The sequence below is a fragment of the Etheostoma cragini genome, chromosome 22 (genome assembly GCF_013103735.1).
Source record: "Etheostoma cragini isolate CJK2018 chromosome 22, CSU_Ecrag_1.0, whole genome shotgun sequence".
Lineage (NCBI taxonomy): Eukaryota > Metazoa > Chordata > Actinopteri > Perciformes > Percidae > Etheostoma > Etheostoma cragini.
In genome coordinates this window covers 13,543,034-13,567,935 of record NC_048428.1, presented here as the reverse complement: position 1 = coordinate 13,567,935, position 24,902 = coordinate 13,543,034, and the positions used below count along the sequence as shown (strand labels likewise).

Sequence of the window (24,902 nt, the reverse complement as noted above, 5' to 3'; positions counted from 1 at the left end):
AGCCAGAAACACACACACAAAAAATAGAAACACACGTGCACTTCAACAGTGGGAGGCCTAATGTTGAAAAACTATTAAGAATTGTAAAAAGCCAGAATAGAGCTTGCAAGTTGAGGCACTACAACGTGTGGGTGTATTTGTGTGTGTGTGTGTGTATAAAGATGATTAATGAGCAGAAGAGAGATGTTTGTTTAAGAGTTGTACTTCAGGCAGCATGACTGGGAGAGGGGGATTGTGGGAAAGTTAGATGTATGTATGTTCAGAACTAACAAGCTGATCTGTGTCATGTGCCACTGCATCTAGGGTAAATAGAAAGAGAGTGTGTGTGTGTGTGTCTCATATTCAGACAAAAGTAAGAAGGAAAAAAGGAGACATTACATTTGTATGCTTGTATACTTCAGTATCGACTAAACAGAAGGAGACAGGGCAAAGATTTGTGTGAGTCTGTGTGTGGCATGTGATCTGAAGGTGACAGATGGCGCTTGTCACAGCTTCATTGGTCGCAAACCGTTTACCCAGGAGGCATTGCTCACAGGGTTTGTTTTGATGAGGAGGAGCACCAAAAGGAGATTGCATTACCACTCACTCATCGCTCTCACATGGCTTGGCCCCCCTTTTTCGCCCCCTTCTCTATCCAGATTGTCTATCTCATTCATAAGCACAATAAACACTCCCTGTTTTTATTCATGAACACATGACAGCTTCCACTAAGATAAACACACATTTTGTTGCTTGTTCTTGTTCTTCCTCTGACTACACACACACACACACACACACGGAGAGAGAGAAAGTGCTGACAAATGTGGAGGTTGTAGGCAAATGCAAGATCCACTGCACAGATCAGCCTTCACACTGATAACCGCAACAAGAAAGTGAAAAGTTGGGACAATTTTTTTTTTAAAAGGGGGCAAGGGCTTTCACCTTGGGGTGAGATTTTGATAAGCAGGTTCTGTTTTCACTCACACGCAGGATTCACATGGCCCACCAGCATAAAGAACCAGTGCAAGTTATTTTAAGTGCGAGATAAGCATTGTACTGAAGAGTGTGTCCAGTCACAACCAGAGCTCTCTGAAGTTGTCTTGATTGACAGGCATGACTGTGACACCACATGCACACACAAGCACGCTAAATATGAGAATGTGTCTTCTCTTAGATCCATCTGTCCAAATATCAAAGCTCTAGATGTGTGTTTTTAAAGGAAGAGGGTATTGGATATCTGATCTGACAAATATCTGATTGTCTTTGAGACGCCAACCTTCATTATTGTCATATTTTGTTGGGTTTTGTTGTGGCAGTTTTTTATGTTGTTTATTCCGTCTCATGTTTGCTGTTGCATTTACACTTGAAAGTGTGCTACAAATGCACTGGGCTCTGAAGCATACTGTAGCATACTGTAGATGAATCATGACACATGGTTTATGTTTCATGAACAGCTGACCCTCTCCTGGTTCCTGTCTCTTAGTGCCTTACAGAAAAGTTTTAGTACAACTATTTAACAACAGAGCTCCTTGATTGATAATAACCCTGAGCTGGTACAAACATAAAACGTGCTCAAGGACACATCAGCAGGGTGGACGTTTTTAATTTCTTTGCATCGAGAACTTTTGAACGTACAGTACACGTTCCATCAAAAACAAGCTCCTTCTCGAGGCTATTTTGCAGCGGCACCGGGGCTCTGTCTGGTGCTTAGCACCGCCCATGATGCTTGTGATTGGTTAAAAGAAATGCCAATAAACCAGAGCACGCTTTTCTCCCATTCTGTGTGGAGTAGACAGACCTTCCTCAGCAGCGCTGTGGAGGAAGGTTGAGAAGATTTTCTGCCTGAAAACATGTGTAATGAAAGTTTTCTTTTCTTACATGTAGCTGCAAAAAAACACACTGACTGTTGTGACAGAAACCTCTTGTTTTATGTGCTACTGGATCTAACTACACAGATTTATCATTTTTGTAGAAGAATTTCTTGAAGGAAGGTAGGTATAACATTCCCTGTGGTTGCAATTACAACTTAAAGATATCAATTAAGTACTGTATAAGAAATAAAATTAAAGAAACAACTTTTTGATGTCATCATCTGTTAGGGCCAAATGTTTTACCCTCTGACAAACACTGTATTGACCAGACAGCAATTTGACTTTGAACATTTTACTGGATGAGTACAGTAGGTGATAAAACATGGAAGAAAGGCTTCTAACTAAATTTTCTAAACCTTATTAAGATCGAATGCACTTACAGTGCTAACTGTATTAGCTTTCACCCTTTTGTACTAATCACATAATTGCCTATGCCATGGACAATTCCCAGGCTAAAATGCCCGTATTACCCTGACATTCAATGTTCACCCTGTCCAGCTCAGTTTACTCAGCATCTAAGTGGCCTTTGCACGCTGTCTGGCTTTTGACCAGCCAGACACCACTTTGCATCACACAGATTCCAATTGGATGCAATGTTAAACCACATAGAGTTCTCTAAGGTTGTGTAGATCATGCCATAGACTAATAAAATCTCTCTTTGGGCCCACAAACAGGCACCCATAAACAAATACACACAAGCACACACATACAGTTCCGACACTAAAACTTTATGAGGCATAATCTCCCCAGTCTCACATATAAACAAACTTTGTAAAAGTGAACACACTGATTGTTTGTGTACAGTATGTGTATTTGGGTGTAGGCACAGACATGGGAGTCGGGGAGTGTGTGTGAGTGTGTGAAAGAGAGACAGACACAGAGACACATGACAGTAATCAAGCCACTCAGGTTAGGCAGTCACACATGACACTTGTCAAAGCTCCGCAGTTTTGCGGACCGAGCCTTTTCCAGGGCAGCTCCGAGGCTGTGGAACTCCCTCCCCCATGAGATCCGCATCTCTGAGTCCCTCACCATTTTTCAGTCCCGTCTGAAGACCCATCTTTTCTGTTCTGCCTATCCTTAGTTTTTTTTTTTTTAATAACTGTCCCTACTCTGTTAAGCGGCTTTGAGCTCGGGAAAAGCGCTATACAAATTCAATTTATTATTATTATTATTACCTGAACCCAAAGACACATAACTTTGTGAAATCTTTTTTAAAGATCTCAGATCTCGCAAAAGGCAACAGGAACATACATACATGTCAACATATATACAGTGTCTGCACCGTGCTGGCATCTAGTTAGAAATAGGTTAGTTAAAGAGACACATATAGTGTGGCAATACTGTTCGACATTAATAGCCATGTACTGTATGTGAATGTTGGGAAAGAAGTGATAGTTCACTACTTGTTTCTTTTTATCCCTTTCTCCAAAGGGGACACCAGAGACTTTAATTACCTGCACCTGTGAGCACACAAAAAGCCCCACCCACCAATCTGGCTGTGGACCACACCCCTGTTCCCACAGTAACCTGCTTAAGACCCCACCACATAACCCTCTCCCTCCTGTACAAACAGTCCCGATACTGTACAAAGTGTAAACCAAAGTGATTGAAGGAGGTCTGCAGTAGGAAGAGGAGGGTCTACTCACATCCAGAGAGTCCTCATTGACAATGATGAGGGACATGTGGTGTGTCACCAGACGGCAGGAGTAACCTGAGAAACAGATAGTGGGAGGCAGAGAATGGGGGATGGGCGAGAGATTAGATGTACTCAAACCCAAAACACAGGTAAAAAATGGGTCTCACATTGTGATACATTCTCTCACACAGCTATATGACTCCTTTCTCCACCATCAGCCTCCAGCCATCATCATATCTCTATTGTAGTCACGTCTGCATAGTTCAACTACATCATGCAGCAACTAAACACAGCAAAACCACTCACTCACAATTATTCTGAACACTAATAAAAGTGTAGAGAGCAGTTCAATCATATTAAAGTGTGGGAAAAAAAACAATTTGTAGAGTTCAGTCTCAGAGGGTGTCCCAACTTTTAAACCAAATTTTATTGTATTTGTAAGTGTGGCTTTTGTGGACATCTGCCACAAACATCTTCCACAACTGCCAAGAGAAACCAAACGCACAAATGTCATTTCTGTGCAAATTTAAGCCCGTCTTACCCTGCGTACACTGACCACTGGAACATTTCACTTAGGGAGTGGAGACATGTTTGTAATTTCACAGCCCACATAATCACCGTTATTCTTCTAGCCATGATTCAATAAACTCCACAATACATACAGTTTCCTATGTTGGTGCATAACAGGCTGCAGTGACAAGGGGGCTTTCACAAGGGGACACTATCACCCCAATTTGCCTACACTACTGGCGCATATTTCACTAAAAGCACCCTCACAGCTCTTCTTTTCCATCTGCTTGTGGCAGTGTCCTAATGACATTTTGGCCGTAGTGTTTATTTTTAAGTGCTTTCCTCTCACCTATGTTGATGGCAGTCTCCTGCTTGTCTCCAGTAAGGACCCATATCTTGATGTCGGCCCTCATCAGAGTGGCAATGGTCTCTGGCACGCCAGCCTGCAGACGGTCCTCTATGGCTGTGGCACCCAACAGCAGTAAGTTCTGTTGGCGGAACAGATAGACATATCAAGATCATTTGAGAAGTAAGATTCAAAAAGACAGTGAGAACAAAATATGGCCCAAAGGAGTAGGTTCAAATAAATCGTATTTAGGCAAAAAAAAAAAAAAATCAGCCAACTTTCAACAGCCTGTATGCGAGTATGTTAGTATGTATGTAACGTCATCCATACAGTATCTACTGTAGTTAGAGGCTAAGACCAGAGGGATTTTTGCAGTTCCTAAAACATAACATTCCTAGAACCCTTTTTTCTAGTGTTCCGACTGGACCAGTTTGGGGATTTTTAAGTACCTCCGACCCCTTAAGAGTTACAGTTGCTGTAACTCTTTCAGCACCTACTTCAGGGCAGGGTCTTTTCGCTGTCCCTTTTCTACAACCTAGGTCAACAAGCGTGGGGTCTCCAGTACAGAGAGACCAAAAACAATTTTTGCTAGGGCTGCACAATTAATCAAATTTTAATCACGATTTGGGCTTGCCACGATCAAATTTGCGTGATCAAGCAATATTTTAAATGTGTCATTCCGTTCATAGAACACTCCGTTTTTTTTGCAAAGCCAATCAACCACTCCATGAACCACCATGCCTGATCATGTGCCAGTCAGAGTTGTTCCCTCCACCACGCAGCTTAGTTTCTAGATGTAGACAGTCACAGACGACAAAGTAGCGTAAGGAAAATTCCACAACAGATAGGAGTTGTCATACGTCGGTCACAAGGTTTACCAGTTTACTAGTAAACGCAATATTTTGTCCAGTCTGTGTTGTTTTTCAGACAACAGCAGTGACCAGTGCTAGTTAGTGTCTGTTAGCTCACAGGGCTCTAGGGTGTGACTAACATTTTTCCTAAGTTGCACCGGTGGATTTAATTTAGCGTTGAAGCCGTCCTGGGTTTGTACCTTTCCTCTTACTCTCCGTGCAGCACCGCCCCCATTCACTCACACACGGCTCCATAGCAACATGTAGAGACACAGTGGCAACCGCGCCGGTCCACACTTCTGGCATTTGACCACAGTTTAAATTGTTATTAACACAGCTGTATATTGTTAAGCATGAGAGGCAAACCTGTATTTGTACCAGTTTTCCGCTATTGCGATAGCCACGGCAACAAACACAGAAGAAGTTATTATAAAAGCAGTCATAAATAGCCAATGTGACAATAAAATTTGCTTTGATTAAAATCTAAAAATAACCGGGATAATTAATCGTGATCTCAATATTGATCAAAATAATCGGGATTATCATTTTGGCCATAATCGTGCAACCCTAATTTTCGCCATCTTATTCATCCTTAAATTCACTTCTAAGAACGCTTTAGGCGAGAAATTAACTGTTTAGATTTCAAATGTAGGCAGTGTTGCAAAAATCGTTGCCGAATTGACAATTTGCTTCAAAGTTTTTAGACTTGAGATGCCCCATAAAGTGATGTGACACCCAGGTAGCGCCAGTTGGGGCCACTAGCTCATCGCTCGGCCAGTTGTGCCCTTTGTTTTAGGGTGACAGTATTTAGTATAACTCTTTAGAAGTGGATTATCCCTATAACTATGTTCCTGTAACTACCTGATCGGAGAGAGGCTAATGATGCCAACAAGTTCAGTTCAGTTGGTACAGCAGCTCATATTAGACCTCTGTACCAACGCTGTCTTCGTGCCAAGAAGTAACCCATTACCTTTCCCCACCTCGCTTTAATTTGTTCAGCATTTAAAATGCTTGTGTACCCTCATTAGACACACTCGGACACACACACAAACACTCGCACGGACACACAAGTTAACACTACCGTGTTGTTGACTCCAGTTTTATGGGGCTTTTGGCAGGCTGGTGCAGGTAATTACCCTTGTGGTCTCCCAGTCTGAGCTCCCCTCCTCCTGCTTCCTCTTTTTTCCCTCTTCACTTACTTTTCTCACCTAGACGCGCTACTCTAAATCCTTGATTTTTTCTACTTATTAGTTCAGCTTTTATTCTGAAAATCCTATCATATGAGATCTTTGTTACTTTGTCTTATTCCCCATTCAGAGCCATCTTTCTGATCAACCGATACAATATTTCCACAATGTCATCCTTTTAAAAAAGGAGCAGTATCTGTCTTTACATTCTGCTAAAAGATAAGACAGACACCTAAAAAATGGAAATCTGACTGTGTATTGGGATTTACACATGTAATGAGTAATGGAGGAGCACGGTTTGTTGACGTTTGAGAACCAATGGAACCACTCTGCCACCTGCTGGCAAATATGAAGTGTGTGTCTGTGTGTGTGTGAGGGTCTGTATCAGGAAAAATGTTATGACTTGAAACATTTTCAGGTCTCTGCTTGGATTTCAAGGCATCTCACATAAAGTTGGAGATCAACAATACACATAACTAGAGTGAAAGAGATGGTGTGTTTACCTTCTCCAGTAGTTCATAACACTCCTCTAGTTTCTGAGCGCGGTCTTTGAGCACAGTACTGATACGATTGTATTCCTTCAGCCACTCCTGGTAGGCCTCTTCCTCCAGGTCCACATAGGCAAAACACAGAGTCCTCAGCCCTGGACGGATGGGAGGAGAATTGGACGATCAATGTGTTCAGTGGTGGTGCCATGTAGAATAGATTACCTTTCTAACTGGGAGTAAGTATTTGGAACGCTCGGAAACTACTATAAATGGGAAGAAATAGGCTACTATGAAACAGCGTTTAAAAAAAAAAAAACGATCTCTGTCCTCACAGGCGCACCATTTCAGAACTAATCTCAATCCATACAAACATGCCCAACGGCGCCTTTCACAGACCACTCACGTACACTGGGCATGCGCGTTTAAGGATGATACATGCTTGAATTACCGCCCACTTCTTGCGCATGTGGGCAGTAGAAAGATTATAAAACTAATAATTACACTGCAAAACAGCTGCTAGCCTAAACAACAAGGTCAGCAATTGCTTCATTTTGTCATCAAAATAGAAAAAAAACACTGGTAGTCAGGGGTAATTTTTGTTTTCTCCCTGGAAAGGGTCACATGATAGCAGCGTGATGAAAAAGGCAAGGACACGTTGTGACTGATAAAACCCAATCAAGGAGCGAATGTGGAATCTGTGTCATCTTTTTCTTTTCTTTCCTTTTATTAAAAAAAAAAAAGTGGTCTCTGTTCTGCCCGTCCAGACTTAAATATCCAGGGTAGTAGTGGGAGCTAGGCGTAAATGTAGAAATTGTTTTTTAAAACTTATTAAACTTAACTTATTAAACTTAATAGTGTGGATATAGTCTCAGGAAGGATAGTTCTGATTTATCTTAAAGCGCCCAAATTATGCTCATTTTCAGACTCATAATTGTATTTTGAGGTTGTTCTAGAATAGGTTTACATAGTTTCATTTTCAAAAAACACCATATTTTTGTTGTACTGCACATTGCTGCAGATCCTGTGTCTTTGGGTCTCTGTTTTAGCCACAGAGTGAGACATCTAGATAACTCTTTCTCCACTATTTGGTCAGTACAAGGCAGGATTAGCTGGGAGACTTCTTCTAAACGAGGGCACGCTTATGGAATACCTGCAGAACAGGGACATGTAAGTAGTTCATTTGTAGGTTATGGTGAACTAGTGTGTGTTGTAGCAGTGTTTTGTCATTGAGAACAAGCTAAAATGCTAGCATGCTACGGTTAGCCACCACGTCTCGGCTAGTTACGAAGAAAGCCGCGCAGATTTTGAACAGGTCACCCGGAGACTGAAGGCAGAGGACATTCAGAAACATGTATCTCACTCAAAACAGCATGGATATTTTTTTTTTCAAAGTTTGTAGGTGTGTGGAAGCACCAGAGACACTAAATAAAACCCCAAATCCCCCCAAAAGTGTTTTTCTTTTCCATAATTTGGGCACTTTAAGACTAAAACAAGTTATGGCAAGTCTTGACACTTACCTAAATTCAGATCAGTCCCAAGACAAGGCTTAGAATACTAACACAGGCATTGGATGTAAAGTTAAGTCAGAGTAAAAGAGTAAGGAAGTCAACACAAAGATAAATGGATTTCTAATGAAATAAACAAGTGTTTTAAACAGAAAGAAACTATTACTTCCTCTCTCTCTCACTCTTCATTTATTTTTTAATTTTTTTTACCTTCAGTAGCAAACTGTTCCAGATGAGTAAGAGTTAGTTCTTTGTACTGGGACGCCTCAGTCAGACGCTCAAAAATGACATTATCCTGCAAAAACAACAAAATAAGCATTAATGGAAAAAGTTCAAAAGACATTTAGAATGCTGAACTACAGTTATAATGAGATAAACATACAGCTCCTTTGCAGTACAGCCGTAGCTTCCCGTTGGGGGTTCTGACCACCACAGACATGCGTTTGCGGTTACTGTGAAGGAAGCAGTAGGTGCAGTTTCAAAACACACAACAGTCTTATGTACCAGAGTTATTTACTGGCTGTGAAGAACATATATAGGAGTATTACCTGGAAAACTCGAGCACGTTCAGAAGCTCATAGCTCATCTCTTTTTCTCTCTGAAATAAACAACAAAATGTCCTAACTTTGCAAAATGCAGCTCAGTAAAAAAACACACAGATACACACTTACAGCTTCAATTATGACTGAATGCGGGGTTCTTGCAGTGAACACAAAGCCGAGCCCTTTGGCCCCTTTGACAAGCGCTCCTTCATCTGGCGAAGAGGCCTGGTAAATGAGCTGGTCTTCCTCTCTCTCTGGGACCACAGTGTGGCACACTGCCATCATTGTCAGGAACTCACAGATCTGAGGTGATGTATGCTGAACAGACACACAGAGTGGACATGGTTCTTAACAGCATCCACTTGTCATTCAGGACTTTTTGCTTCAAATAAAAAATATATATAAGAAAACGCTTCAGTGACACCTACATGGGTCTCAATGTTTTGGACGAGTGTTGGGTCATCAAACTCTGTAGAGTTATTGCTGGCGGGCGGCAGGTTGCTGTAAGACAAGAAAAATACATTTATGGCAGGAGTTATTCCAATTCTATTCCAATATTGTGTAGATATATTTTGTTGGCATTCAAATAGCATTTCCGACTGAGTTTTGTCAACCTTCTGTATATATTTTCTCAAAACATGCAGACCCTAAAATGGAGAAAAGAATATCAGACAGGGGAAGACGGATAAGAAGGTCCCTAACCTGAAGTCCTCCATTGAACGATCGCAGTCAAGATCAGGGAAGTGGCTGCAGTGATGATTATGGTTGTATTGGAAAAGGAATCAGTCAGTCAGTGAGTTGGTTAGTTCACTTGATCAAGCATGCAAGAGTTCAATCAACTGAATTAATACCAACTAATTCTTCATTACAAGTTAGTCTAAGATGATGATTTAGATAAACAATTAGAGATTAAAAGGTTATTCAGTGCTAAAGTGCATTCAATGAAATTCTGAGCTCATTTTGTTTTAGTGGGTGGCTTCTTTCACAGGTAAAGCGAAGAGGCAAAAATGAAATAACAAAAAAGAGATGACTGACCCATATGTAATTCCCGCAATGGTACACTTCTTGAAGTGCATGACGTTACAGGTGAGTGTTCCTGTCTTGTCGGAAAAGAGATACTTCACCTGGTAAAGACAGACAAACGGATGGTGGAAAGACAGATTAATTGATTCACATGTATACAACGGTAACTTTGGGCATTCCTACTCTGTGTGTGTGTGTCGGAAAGGTGTGTCAGATGTTTGTTGGGGGACCATACAGATATTTTTTTAATGTTTGTGTTTTTTAATCTTCTGATTGTTGGAGCAGACAATGTAAGAACATTTTCTGTGTGTGAACAAAGTTGTATCTTATCTTATCTTTCCATCCTAAAGCCACTGATTATGAGGAGGGATAGGAACTGACCTGGCCCAGTTCCTCATTAAGATTGGATGTTCGAGCCACAGCCGGTGTGTCTGTCTCTGCGTAGTACATCTCCTCATCCTGGGGGGAAAACAAAAAGCAAGCAAAGTGATCAGGAATTTTTGACTACTTACAGTACGTTAATTTGAAAACATGCATTACAAAACACACATGAACCATACCCAGTTGATGAAGAGGGCCTGTGTGAACTTGACCACTTCCAGAGTGACCAGCAGGCTGATGGGGATCAGGTTGTTGTACAGGATGATGAACGTCAGCAGGTTATATGCAAAGTTAGTGGAGATGTCACCTGCATAAACACACAATATTCCCTCATTTACTGACCCTTAAATTGTGTATTCATCCCATTTCCTTACTAAGACTTAAGTTACAGGTTGTGACGTGGTACATTTGTGTGTATTCTCACCAGCCCGGGACAGGTACCAGCAGGACTCTTCAGTGTGTTCTTTGTTCCAGATGGCCGCGCCCACAGAGCTGATCAGGGCCATGACCAGCAGGATACTAAACAAGACCAGGATCTGCATGTTGGTCACCCGTTCCACATTAGACCGTTTCAGTGGTGCCTTGGTAGAGTTCTAGCAGGGGAACACAACACAAAGACACTGACATCAAGATGCTGCTGGGTTACAATAGATTCTCTGATGCAAGATATCCACTTGCAGCAGTCTTTAAACACTGTTGCTTAACCAATTCAATTTGTCATACACAATTACAAAATCATTTTTGGCAAGAGAGTGTCAGTAATCCAAACACTGTGACTTGGATATGCTCCCAATTATAAATGTGTCACTGAGTTAAAAGCTCTAAATAATTCCTATGAAGTTCACAAAGGAAGGAATATTCTAATTACTACATTTCAAAATAAACTTGTTTTGAAGGCAGGAATGTTCTCATATAAACAGATACAAATCTGACAACCGATATTCAATACAGGAAACACAACGATGCACAACATTTTAATTTTTTCTTCTCATGAAAAAAACAGGTGTAAAATAAAAAAACACCGCATAAACTCAGCTACCGTGTGTTTATTTAAATATACACCTACGTGTAGGCGTAAGAGATTGCAATATAAGCCTATATATTACTTTTAGGAGTATACATATATCAAGGATGTATAAATTAAATAAACTTCAGCTGGAGTCCGATTTAATAGGAGAACATTGCAGACCGCATCAGTGATCTCTTTCTATTACACATTCTTCCTATAGCCTAATAACAATTTTAAGACTGCCAAATAGGACACACGTTATTATAAATTAAACTGAGATGTCAGGGTTTCAATCTCCACCTCTGAAAAGTTTCTTAGCTGAATTATGTCTGGCCATGTCGTAAATAGTAAAACTGAGAATATATTGGGACGCAACATTTAAAATACAATCGTTACCAGCCGCTGCATTTATCAACGTACGATCATTCTTACGCTCTGATTGATGTGATACCAACGTTTCATGAATCCCACGTGAAGCCTGTCGTAATAGGATTTCTGCGCTCGTATCTGCACTGGTTTCTGTGTTAGGTTGATAAATGAGGGCCATTGAGTTTACCTGCATCAGTTTGGAGTCATGGCCGGTGTAGACAACAATTCCCACAACCCATTGCGTGTTTCTGAGCTGGGCGCCGCGTAGCAACACCTGGTCTGGACCCAGGGGAGCTGGACTGAGTAGAACAAGGGAGGAAATCAGCAACAAAACATGAGAAATGAATGCAAATTTAGGGCAACCAGCATTTGTGAGTCAAAGTTTACTTTCTTTAAGTCACTTCTCAAGTTATACTTTATTTGACTGAAAATGCATACTTTATAAAACCCTTGGCAAATTTTATTTCATCGAGAAAGCAAATGTTTTACTATGACAGCTTTCACTTCTCAGCCGTCTCTTTTCTGTTGGATTATAAAATCTATAATATGTATAGCTTTATCCTCCTGTCGTGGCCAGGTCTGTTTTATACGAAGATCAATTTGAATACTATTGATTTACAATTTTTAAAAACAACAAGCATTTTGCACATTACACTGTAAATACACCTGCAATTAATCAGTTACTGATCAACTGCGCGTGTGTGTGTGTCTCACTTTTGGTTCTCCAGCCGCAGCGTGCCAGTGAAGTCATACAGGTGTCTGTTGGGGCCTTCGCACTCCAAACGACCAGACAGCAAAACCAAATCCTCCAGGGTCTGAAAAGCAGCTGTGAGGGAGAGACCCTGGAAAAAAGAAACATGACTAGTCAAGGAAAGTTTGTTGAGGGAGCACTTTTTACCAAACAGGATTCCCACAAAGTACATTACGGAAAAGCAATGTTCATAAAGCACAACATTTCAAAGACTAAAAAAAATAGGAGCTAAAAAGAGAACTGCATGAAACATGATGAGATCTTATGCATGACCCGTGTGGATGCAAATGTTAGGAAGTAAGGGTTCACTTGATCTACAGTTCTTAAAGCCAATGCCAACACATATATGTATTTTTTTAAAGATTTATTTAGGGGGGGGGGTTTCCCTTTATTACATAGAGACAGAAGATATGGGGGAGAGAGATGGAGAATAACACGCAGCAAAGGGCAGAGGGTTCTCATGCACTGAGAAATCTGACAAACTGACAGCTATGCTTCTGTGTCATACCTGTCTGATCTTCAGGTTGGTTTCTCCATCCAGGTTTGAGGTCTCAGTGTAGCACATGGCCTGTGGCTCGCTGTGGAGAAGATGCATCAAAATCCAATAATCGTCAGGAAATCAGTCAGTTGCAATTCTAATTATCAAATAATCAATTAAGGAATTGTCTTTTTAATAATAACTTTATTAACATCATTATTACATATTTGCTTTTCGAAAACAAATATTTGCTTCCTTTACATGATGATGGCATTGGCATGAACACTTTTGAGGTTTAGACTGATCAACTTTAATACACTACTTTAGATTCCCACAATTTGAGATTACATTTTATCATTTGATATAATATACTAAATGATTATAAACAGACTAATCGACAGATTGATTGAGAAGGAAAATAATCATGAGTTGCAGTCCTAAAAAGTAGTATAAAACAACAAATGATTAAAACACATATAAAGACAAATTTACACAAATGATATGTGTGCTGACAAACACAAACACACACTTATACACACGGACGTCTGACCTGGAGGACACAATAACCATGTCAGCCGGGAGGTGCTGGCCATTGGTCACCTTCACTATGTCTCCTACTGCCACCTTGTGGACAGGATGCAGCAGTGCAACAGCATGAGAAGGAAAAGGTGGGGAGAAAGAAGAAGAGGGGTGTTAAGGGCAGAGGGTAAAGGGTAATAGAAGAGGTAAGGGAGGGAGACAGAGAGAGGAAACATGAGGTTGGTTAATTAGTGACCAACTGAGAGGCAGCCAATAGAGAGAGAGAGAGAGAGAGAGAGAGAAGACTTTGATAAAGAGACAGTGAGCACAGCGGTGCAAAGCATTAACTCTTTTGATTAGGCTGCAACAGAGGCAGACCAGAATGAATTGTAAAGAGTGCAAGCATGTAAATAAAGAGATAGAAGGAGCAGAGAAAAAAGAAGCCACTCAATATTAACTTTACAAATCTGTAGCTTTTAAATAGTACATTTCAAAAAACTGGTAAATAATTCCTATGACACTTTTAGGTGTTCTCCACTCAAGAAAGTTGAGCATTTTAAGCGGACTACTTGTCACCCCCTCTCTTTAACATGAAAATAATTGAGTTAGCAGGACAGCTGGAACAAATTCCTTCACCTTTTCTGACCCTGAATAACAAAGGGCTACATTCCTGCTCTACACTACATTTGATTTGACCTGCTGGAGCAAGACTGTACTGTACACAGCTGGACTGGAGTTGATGAGTACATTCAAGATGAAGACCACATCCCAAGTTTGTTGTACAAGAACATACTGTGAACATGTATTGTACTAAGGCTTTATTTTGTTTAGGACACTATGACTTGGCAGAGATTGCACTGGAAGAAAAAGCTTTGTGTGAAAAGGACATTAGACTCACTGGTTCAGATGAACGGCAGAAAACCTAATTATTTAACAAACAAGACGTGCTTAAGTGGAATATTGAAAAAGAAAATCACCCACTAACTCAGTTATTATCTGGCCCTAAAACATTATAAATACTAAGTGGAAGAGTATCTTTCCACTGTCAGGAACCCAAAGTATAGACTGATCCTGACCAAACAGACTGAGAGACCACAGTAGAAGAGAGAAACCCCAAGAAGTGGAACACGAGAAATCCTGGATACCAAAAGAGGAGAAAATATGGAAAAACTTCACAGAGGTGAGATTGAGACAAATGTAACAATTTAATAGTATAACATGCAAAAAGATTCCATGTAATTAAAAAAAAACTAGACCACTGTTCTATGACTGTTCCTGCAAATGCAGCCCATTTTCATTGCCTTATATCTATATTAATGTTTTTGCTTAAAGTAGTTTAGTTTGCTAATTTACAGGCTATTATTTTCTATTTTCAGAAGAAATTAATCTTTTAAGCTTGAACTTCTTAGAGGCTTCTTACAGTATTATTTTACATCATTCCTGCCAATAAAGTATGTTAAATTGAATTGTAAAACTAAGAGAGCTGGAGAGAAAGGCAAAGCACAGTAGTGATGAGTGAGAGAGCAACAAAGATGAAGTCTTTGATGATAGAGATACCTGTTTCCAGATGATCGTCTGCCAGGCTCCGTTGCGCAGCACTGAGAGACAAGGACAACACAGCCATCAGTCAGCCTATAGAGCAGCACTCATTCAGTATTCATAGCAACTAAACATTTTGTCTGGGGCCTGCACTACAGTGAGTGACAGACAACAGCCATTCACTCAGCCATGACAGAAAAACAAAACCCACACAAATAGACGCAAGCACACTCATGGAAAAAGCGCACCACCGGTTGATGTACATTACCAAGCACAGACACGCAGATGATACCTGTTGTCTTTTTCTTGTTTACTGTGTTGTCTGCTTTGTGTCTTTTCTGTAAAGATACAAATAAAGATGCGTTAGCTTTTAAGATCCCCATATGATTTTTTTCTATCTCCTACACTTTAAAAAAAAAAGGTCAAACAAAACAAAAAAAGCAGTAAAGGCAGCCCATAATAGCAGGTAGTACTGTGGTACTCACATAGTCCTCGATCATCTCTTTGATCCCGGCTACAGTGAGGATGAAGATGAGTGGGACCAGTGTGGTGTACCGACCGGTCGGTGATACATCAGGGATTTGCTGGTAAGAGTCAAGAGAGGCAGCACTCAGAAATCAATGCTGATAGGGAATGTTGAATAGTACAAAGAACCCATTATGGGCTGATACTGTGATGGCACAGATAAACATTAGACAAGTCATTGGGGTATAGTGAGTGTAATGTATAATGCATCTTTGAAGGGGGGGGGGGGGGGCTGTTTTCTCCTCCCATTCTTGGGGAAGACATTACTGTCAACCAATCAGATAGCAATTAAAGAGTGGGATTAGTGATCTCTAATGATCAAATTTCTTCTTTTTCAGTTTAGAAACAGTCAAAAAAGTTGCCATAGGACTAAACATGTTGTGAGGAAAATGATGAATAAAAATGTCTTATTCATGTTTTGCAAATGAGTCAATTGGTATAATCCAATATTGAAATATTCATTGTGACACAGCCTATGATGTGACACTTGTGAAATATTCATGATTCATATTTATCTTGTACTTTCATCCTTCAGCCTTATTGAAAAAAAAGTACGAAATTTTAATTTTTGCCATATCCATAACTCAGTATTTTAAAAATAGCTGGGCCTGTGGGAGTCCTGAAATGTTTTAGAAAAGACTTTTCAGGATGTGTCATATAAAGCCTGTGTGGGCCACAGAATCAATTCAACTTAAACCAAACATGTCGAGCCTACTGATCACTGTTGTAATTGCTTTGGTTCCTGGGGTTTACCTGCATGAGTGCGATGAACAGGAAAAAGGCGTTGGCAGCCCGCCGGATCTGCTCATACAGGAACCGGGGCAGGAAGGTGAGAACCCCATACTTGGTGGTACTGCAGAAGAAGACAGGAGGAAAGGAAACGTGAGGAAAATGGAGCCAGGGAGTGCATTAGCAAAAATAGGAATTCATGAATAAATTGTGTGCTAATGATAGTTTTCGCCTGACTTTGCTCAAACAGCATTACCTTAAATGAATAACAGACTCCATTTAGGTTTTAATATTGCAACACCTGAAAATCTATTAGAAACACTCAATAATGGTCAGAGAGAGCAAACTGAGCCATTATGGGGTGCACACACATCACACCTTTAAATAGACCAATACTTTAAATCCAGCAATCTAAATTTAGAACCAGCTTCCCATAAAATAGGTGCAAGCAACCTTGGGCACCTCAACTTGTCTGTCAATCAATTGCATTGATCAGACAACTGTATTGATTAGCCTTGTTATTCCCAGGAGCTACTGTAAGAGCTTTTAGAGAGGCTAAAAAAAAAAAAAGTTGACCTTCAAGTCAAGGCCTGCCTTGTTTTTTTCTTTTATGCTATTGGTGAAGAGTAGGAGTTTCTGCAAAGACATTGTGTAATGGATGTTGTGTGTTTGTGGGTGTTTGTGTATGTGCATCAAGTGCATGCACTGACTAGAAAAAAAATAACCTCCATCACAGTTCAGAATCTCCTATGAGATGAACCCGTTGTGGTGGAATTTCCAGAAATACCATGATGGGGAAAAGGGAAAGCTTAGACAAAACTGTGTCATTCATTGGTCACAAGACAGGCAATCAGAATACTTGGCCAGTCTCTAACCACCAAACCTCTTTCTGTATAACGATTTGTCTAACTACAGATTCAAGGTGTCTACGTAGGCAGCTACATGATAAGGGGCTGTTTTGTCTCACGACTGTCTCCTTTTGGAGGTTAGCGGGCCAGCCACACTTTAGCATACTTTCCAGAGAGAGCGATAGGCTGAATTAGTCTTTAGTATCTTTTTTTAAGGTTCAGCTAAACGTAACACCTCCAGCATGAGTTTAACTACACCTTTAGGAAGACAGGAACTTTAAAGAGTTGGGATGGCACTGCAGAATAAACATCGTGGGTAAACGGTACTGCCTGCCTAACTGTCTCCTCAATTGGGTGTCCATTAAATGCTTCTGTATAAGTCATTAATCTCCTGAACCTTCGTCCCGTATAAGAATGAGTTGTACTGCGCCTGACTTTTTCCTTAACACTCGTAACATCTTTTTCCGTCTGCTTCACTCACACAGACAAAAAACTACAAAGAGCAGGACATTACACACCAAACAGAGTAGCAACAGCTGTTAGTCTGTCGCGCACACAAGCACACGCACACACACAGTGTCCTGACCCTATGCTTTGGATACCTCAGAGTTAGTGATACTACACCTATGATCCAGCAGATAAAGATGCCTTAATCTAATCAAAAAGACAATTGATATCTCACACACACACACACACACACACACACACACACACACACACACACACACACACACACACACACACACACACACACACACACACACACACACACACACACACACACACACACACACACACACACACACACACACACACACACACACACACACACACACACACACACACACACACACACACACTTCATACTATAGATGTCCAATTTGCTGGTGGTGTTAGCAGCTGTTAGCTGCAGGGGTGAGCGTCCCCTGCTGCTGTCATGTTTTTTATTAAAAAAGGTCAGTGTTCTTCCTATATTACAGGCCAAAAGAAAACACTGGGCTGAGGTCAGAGAGGAGTCATCCCTTCAAGTGAAAGAACGCAAGCAATTCACAGGCAGGTAGATTTGTTGAAAATACAATTGTTTGTTAAGTAATTGCCAGTTTTAATTTCCGCGACAACTCTGATTTAATTTTTGATGTATTAATAGAAACGAACGTGTGATTCAGCTAAACATTATTTACTTACATTATTTCATATCTTTTCCAACGAATAATACAGCACAGGAAAACAGCACTCCTGCTCAGTGCAAACACAACTGCATACAATGAAATATGGAAGTAGAAAGTACCTAGGGAGTGAGGAGGAGGCGAGTACACAGATAAAAGCTACAAGGCCTTAATCTCAGAAGAATCAATAATGCTATTGAACCTTTCAAACATCGATTAAACATCGATCGTCTTAAGACACATTTTTATTCTTTGGCTTTTAACTCCATGTGAGTTGTGTGGTCCTCTGATGGCTCTCACTGTTTTATTGTATTTTAGTATTTATTATTTTTTTCTATTTTTTATCTTTTTAAACCAGATGCTCTTATTTTGTTTTACAATATTTTACATTAATTGTCTTGTATGTTTGAGTTTTCTGTGCAGCACTTTGGTAACTTTGTGTTTGTAAAATGTGCTATACAAATAAAGTGGATTGGATTTGATTGGATTAAAGAGAATTACAGAAACACAGGGACATCAGAGTGCTCTTGACTCTCCAATCAGCAGAAAGCAAGGGGCAGAACACCACATGTGATCCAATCAGGTGAGCCAGGGAGCACTTGCCTTAATGTTATTTGTAGAGCTGAAATAGGCTCTTTTAAAAGTGAAATTAAATCTCACAACAGTAACGGCAGACCACTGAATATCAACTGACAAGTCATCAACTCACAGAGCATGAGCCCAGTGCTCCCTATGGCGCCAGGCACAGTTATATAGGAATAATAAAAGGTTGGACAAAGGACAAATTAAATTGCCATCTGCCTAATTCAAACTCCAATACATGCCTGCGACTTAGTATGTACAACCACAACAGAACCCATAAAATCTGCAGGTGATAGCTGGGATGACGCTTATAACCGAGACTTCAGTATATGTCGTTGCACGACTCTGCTCATGACAGATTGACATACAAGCAGGAAATTCACTCCGACGGTCATGGTGGAACCACAGGGGGCCACCAAGACACATCACAATATATGAAATAACACTGCACCATATATGATACTCTTAGTGTGGTCCAAGATTTGTAGTCCGCTTCAGACCACAAAAAGTCACGACCACAAAAATGACACCTCCAAAGTCTGACAAATCAGACACAGCTAGGGCACTTTCTGAAATTTATGTAAATGGATGCAAGTGTAGTTACTTTACTTTCCTTGTCAGCCTTAAATATTAATTAGGACATATTGATTAAGCAACACAGTCATGTTAAGTTGTTAAGCCAAGCACGTTTCAACACTGATATTCTCAAATGGACTACAGACAGGGACCTACATCAACCTCTCCTGTCGGGCTGCTGCCGAGCTGCAACTTAATAGGTGAGTTATTAAATAGCCTTATCAATAGAGTTTCCCCGGTAAAATTGTAGTAATTGTAAAACTAAAGCTTATAAACATATTGTTTTTCTTTTAAGTTACTATAATTAAATAAAAGAAAGACATATATTTAAGAGGGAGATAAGAAAAAATAGAAAATTAGCAGTGGTCCAAAGTCTACTACTACGCATACGGCATGCCAGAAAGAAAGACATGGCTAAACAAGCTTTGACCGACTGTCCTTTAACCTGACAACACGGGTGTAAAGCCCTTCAGAGCAAATACCCAACATGCTGAAGTGTCCTAGCAAAACACAGAATCCCCACAAGCGGACCCTGAACCCTGTCCTCAGGCAGGCGAACAACTTGTTTTAAAGTAAATATATCTCCCTCTGAGTACACAAAAATAAAAAAAAGTATCAGATAAGGTGACCAAAGGTTTCATAAATCTGGTGCTATGTATACTCTGGTATGGTAATTAAGCACAAAGTAAAATTTCTGAAAAAAAAAAAAATTAAAACATGAAATTACTTTTGATCTATTCTTTCTACTGGCTGTACATCAAGTGGGCTACTATTTCACTTCCAGTGTACTCACCGTACAAATCAGTGCATGATACAAGCCACAAAACATGCATCACGATGAAAACGTGCTGTCGGTAAAAGCCCAGAGTGACACCTACCTGACATGGTTGTCGCAGAACTTGGTATTCTGTGGCCGGTTGAGCAGCACCGTCCGCGCGGTGGCGTCTATGGGATCCGCCTGGGAAGTGGTCCCGGACATCTCATCATCTGCCTTGCGGTAACCGCCGGACGAGCAAGCAGCTCCTGCACCGTAGGATTGATGGGAGAGAGGCGAGGCTGAGTGAGTGAATGCGAGACAGTGAGACAGAGATAGAGAGAGAGACCGAGGGAGAGAGAGAGAGAGAAAGACAGAGAGACATAGACGGGAGAGGTGGTTTACGGTTCAAAACCAAAGGCGACCAATTAGTACTTGAGGCTACTGTATGCTGATGTCTGCTGAAGCCGGGCTCGATTCAATGACGTTTCCCGTTATAAACACCTCCCTTCTCTTTCAGTCCTGTATTATTATGTAGGTACCATCAATGCACACGAGCGTTTCGCGACGCCCACGGGACCCCCCGCGTATAATGGATGTGCTGAGGGATGCACAATGGCGAACAAACACACCGAGTTTGTCTGTTTTATCAGCACGTCAACTTGTCCACATGTAACACAGAGAAGACCCGGCGCACATCCTGGCCGTCATTAAGGCAAAAAAAATTAAAAAAATATGATCACACCCAAAAGTGACAGAATAGGATGCAACACCCAGCCTCTCAGCCCGCCTGGCTTTGTCATCTCCAACCATTTTAAAGCGTCGTGAGCGTCGCTCATTCACCCCCGCATGAGCTCCAGGAGCGGGGCATCTTTCTTCCTCGAGTGCGCCCAATGACGGAATAATGTGCATGTATAGTTCTGCGGGGACAGTGCTGGGTTAGTGAGAGCAATGCAAACAGGTCTGGACGCCACAGTTTACTCAGCTGGTACAACAACAGCGAACCTGGGCGAGGACAGATGCAGCAGCAGCAGCAGCAGCACGCCCGTGTCTCCTCTCTCCTCCTTCGGCCTTGCTGCAGAGGAAGCTCCCGGCCCTGGTGAAAGATACTGCCACGCCGAGCTCCGCAGCCGAGTCATCTGGCCACCTGCCGCGTCGAGAAGCCTTTATTGGGCGCGATTTGAACGATCTCCTCCCTCTGATTTGATGCCGACTGAGCGACTCACTGCTGCCAGTGCAGACAACAAGAGGAAGCCATATGGAGCTCCTTCAGTGCTGCAGAGGGGCAAAGCCGGGACTCCACTTTTAAAGGGCCAGAAGCCTGGTATCGCCTTAAGTTCTTGTGGTCAGGCAGATGGGTCAAATAACGTCCCCTAAAGCAGGAACCATCCATCAGGAGATCATCTCATGTCGCTTCCCCTCCACTGTGATGCCTTCGCAACAACAGTGTTCACTCACTTCAGGTTTTCTTTACATCCTTCTCATTAGTTTGCATATATGCATATAGTTTGTTTAATACTGCATCTCCAGTAATGAGATAACATTTTAGAATATTGCCTAGAATGCATTTATCTGACAACCCACAGGTAAGCCACTCATTCTGATCATTCTATTCCCAAAAGGCCCTTGAAGTGTGCCTGTAGTTATTAGCTGTTAATATATGGTGAGCTCTATCATGGGATTATTGTAGGCTTTATTTTTTGTGGGGGATATCTGTTTCAGTTCTTGGCATCTGTGCATTGTGTCTGTGTCTTTCTGTGAATGAGGCTGTAAGTTAAAACAACAACAGGCTAATTGAATAAATAATTTAGAAACAAATAAGCACTGTCAGGGTTTAGCAGATTGAATTTCCGCAGTACTGAAACTCTATTTCTAAAGCACTACAACCCGGGTCATTCTTTCCCCTCATCAATAACCAAAATATCATTATATTACACTCAAGCTTATTGTTCTCAAGTTGGCGAGGAATTGTAAAACCACCCATACAAAAACCAGTCAGGCTATTGACACATCAAACTTCCATTTTTCTTTTTAAAGAGGCATTAGGATGTGTGTGTTTACAGGAAACAGCTATGATAATTACATTACTTATTATTATTTAAATTGGAGGTATTTATTTGTTTTTTGTATTATTAGGAGGTATACTTTTAGTTTTTTTATTGTAGTATATTTCATTGCCATTATACCACTGCAAAAGAAACCTGCATGAGATCTTGATAACGCTGTTAAAAAACCCACAACTGCCCACATAGTGTCTGCACAAGGCAGAGAGCCTGGGTCAAAGTCGATCCAAGCCAAATGATAATAAGCAGCCTATCCCTCATCTCTATGTCTCTAACTAGGCTATTACCTATGGACCTACAGAACTATAAGTCACAATCACAGCTCAGCAAACACTGCAAATGGCACTGGGGTCAATCAAGACAGTGAGTGATTGTAAGGAAATGATTAAGGATGACATAATGTTGAAAGGTAGTGAAGGGCGATGCACATTGTTACCTGGAATGTCATTGTTCCTTTTCTGTCAGAAAGCAGTCCCCTTTACTTTTTAAACCTTTTTCTCCTGCCTAATGAACTGACTACTTTTTCTATGTCTTGTTGCATACTTCTATTCGTACAGAGCTCCTTAAAATTGTACTCCTCACCCTCTCTTAGCCCTACCTTTCAAAGCAGATCAATTTCTCAGCAGCCCACTTCAGCTGTGATTCATTTCTGAGAAGATCAATGTCTCAGTTACTCATCTCTGATGGAGTAGAGGCGCAGTCACCTCCGTAACTCATTACTGATTTGCCACCAATGAGTCAGCAGCAAACCCCAGCAGAGCACAGCCAGGTCAATTACACATGAAGAACCCAGGCTAGCTGTACAGGTCCCATAGATCTGATAACCTGCGGTTAAAACAGGTAAGACTAGACTGATCTGCCCACAATAAACACTGATCTCATACCCTGCTAGCGAGACTAGCAGCTACCCATTTGGTTGGTGAGGTCAAAGCAAAAAGTGTTCCCTTTCTTAAAAACAATCTAATGCATTAATTAGCCAAACTTCCATCCATATGTAGAACATTTTAATAGCCCCTTTACTATCTCTCTAACATGAATACTGGTCATTAGAAGTCTATTAAACCAAACACATTTTAAACAGTGGGCAGATAAAATCACCTGTTTCAGTAAGCAGAACAAGGGCAATGCAGTCTGAAAATGCAGACAATTAAATCCATCATGTATGTCATTGGAAGAAGATTGTTCTATTCACAAGCTTTATAGTATCTTAATACGGAGTATTAACTTTTGGTTTTGGTCTGAGCCAAAGTTGCCTTGGCCTGGAGCCAAAGTTTCACTGTTAAAAGCAGGCTAGTCTATTGAATAATGGATGAAGACAGGCTGCATAATTCATCTACATTTTCCAGTATGGCAGAGCATATTTCACCAGACGGTCTGCCTTGGTGCTGTGCCCTAGGCTTCACTCACGAAACAGTCACTATCATGGTGTCTTCGTCAACAACTGTGTTAAATAGCGCAACCGCCAGAATTGTGTTTTCAATGGCACAAATATAACTTGTGGAGATGCTTACATGTTGAATTAAATCATGTCTAATAGAGATGCACTTCACATCTTCTAAACACAGCCGAGAGCTGAAATAAGCATGCAAAATCAGAGTATCTTGCATATCCTATGCATATTTTATCCCAGCATGTTTTGTTTTCCTCACTCTGAGACATCGCCAATTAAAAGAATGAATTATCTTTCCCCACATGGTTCTGTCCAGGCCACAACCCTGCAGTGATGTCAGAAAAGCATTACCAACAAAGCGTCGTCTGTCTGGATGAACCCTACGTCCCATGGCTGTCCTGGTCTCCTAGGTGACCCGCAGGCCCGATTTGCAGGTCCTGGCTGACCTAGCCTCAAGCATTTGCAGGTTCTGGTTGACCTAGCCTCAAGCATTTGCAGGTCCTGGTTGACCTAGCCTCATGCAGACCCAGTGGGTCCATATGCCACCGTAACAGAGTAGGAAGTAAGGCAAGAAAGCCTCTTACGAGCCGATTGAACAAGCATGGTAATCCCTTCTGTGTCTGCTCTGCAACTTCACCTGCTGCTAATCCATAACCTCATAATCCTACAGGTGACACTGCAGCACGCACTCAAACACACACACTACACTAATGTATGCATATGCACATACACACTTACATTGACAGTTTTATGGGCACTCTGTCACACACGCACACACACATGCACACACAAACCGGTGAACATTCATCTTTTATTGCCCAAAAACATGCAAGGCCCCAACATGCTGCTACTCCCCCGTTTCCTCTCTAAATCCAGCTCAGCCAGTTATGTGTCATACACAGATGCAGCAGTGTTCATGTACATGCTCTTTTCAGGCATGCCATGTCCACAAAAGCATGTGCTGTGTTCAACAGCATGCATGTGTTCACATTGAATGTTTTGCTTGAAGACCCCAGTGCATATCCATCTGTCTTCGTCAGCATGGTCTGACATGAGTGGCCACCGCACTTTCTACAAGCACATGCAGTGAAAGGTTCAATGCCTGTTCAGCATTCATCACTCCAGGCCCCACTGAGCTACAGATTATTCAGGGTCCACAGAAAAATATCATGTCTTAACCTTTTCAAATAAGAACCAGAGACTCTCTAGCAAGTAACCAGACAATGTAGCTCTTGAGGGCCGGGGGTTGGGAAACACCTGCTCCTAGTTGTTGGCCGCTTGG

At 41.2% G+C, this 24,902-nt stretch overlaps 1 protein-coding gene across 8 annotated transcripts in view; it reads right to left on the bottom strand.

Moving 5' to 3' along the window:
- The window catches only part of atp8a2 (ATPase phospholipid transporting 8A2), a 48,735-nt gene that overhangs the window by 21,029 nt on the left and 2,804 nt on the right, over window positions 1-24,902 (bottom strand). For 3 of the 8 annotated variants that reach the window (XR_004655355.1, XM_034862738.1, XM_034862734.1), the window contains 22 exons: window positions 20,292-20,436; window positions 16,266-16,365; window positions 15,473-15,571; window positions 15,280-15,325; window positions 15,006-15,046; window positions 13,480-13,553; window positions 12,960-13,029; window positions 12,415-12,542; window positions 11,888-11,999; window positions 10,747-10,915; window positions 10,502-10,629; window positions 10,323-10,400; window positions 9,954-10,042; window positions 9,621-9,665; window positions 9,347-9,419; window positions 9,048-9,236; window positions 8,925-8,974; window positions 8,759-8,828; window positions 8,587-8,671; window positions 6,887-7,026; window positions 4,349-4,487; window positions 3,500-3,564 (listed from right to left, as the gene is read on the bottom strand). Coding sequence is in view for 7 of the 8 variants with exons in the window: in XM_034862738.1 (XP_034718629.1) it covers window positions 3,500-3,564; window positions 4,349-4,487; window positions 6,887-7,026; window positions 8,587-8,671; window positions 8,759-8,828; window positions 8,925-8,974; window positions 9,048-9,236; window positions 9,347-9,419; window positions 9,621-9,665; window positions 9,954-10,042; window positions 10,323-10,400; window positions 10,502-10,629; window positions 10,747-10,915; window positions 11,888-11,999; window positions 12,415-12,542; window positions 12,960-13,029; window positions 13,480-13,553; window positions 15,006-15,046; window positions 15,280-15,325; window positions 15,473-15,571; window positions 16,266-16,365; window positions 20,292-20,436 (2,135 nt within the window). In the remaining variant the exon portion in view is untranslated. Of the gene's footprint in view, window positions 1-3,499; window positions 3,565-4,348; window positions 4,488-6,886; window positions 7,027-8,586; window positions 8,672-8,758; window positions 8,829-8,924; window positions 8,975-9,047; window positions 9,237-9,346; window positions 9,420-9,620; window positions 9,666-9,953; window positions 10,043-10,322; window positions 10,401-10,501; window positions 10,630-10,746; window positions 10,916-11,887; window positions 12,000-12,414; window positions 12,543-12,959; window positions 13,030-13,479; window positions 13,554-15,005; window positions 15,047-15,279; window positions 15,326-15,472; window positions 15,572-16,265; window positions 16,366-20,291; window positions 20,470-21,172; window positions 21,717-23,971; window positions 24,180-24,902 lie in introns of those variants that run through there. The other 5 variants (XM_034862739.1, XM_034862740.1, XM_034862737.1 and 2 more) reach the window with 5 other exon arrangements.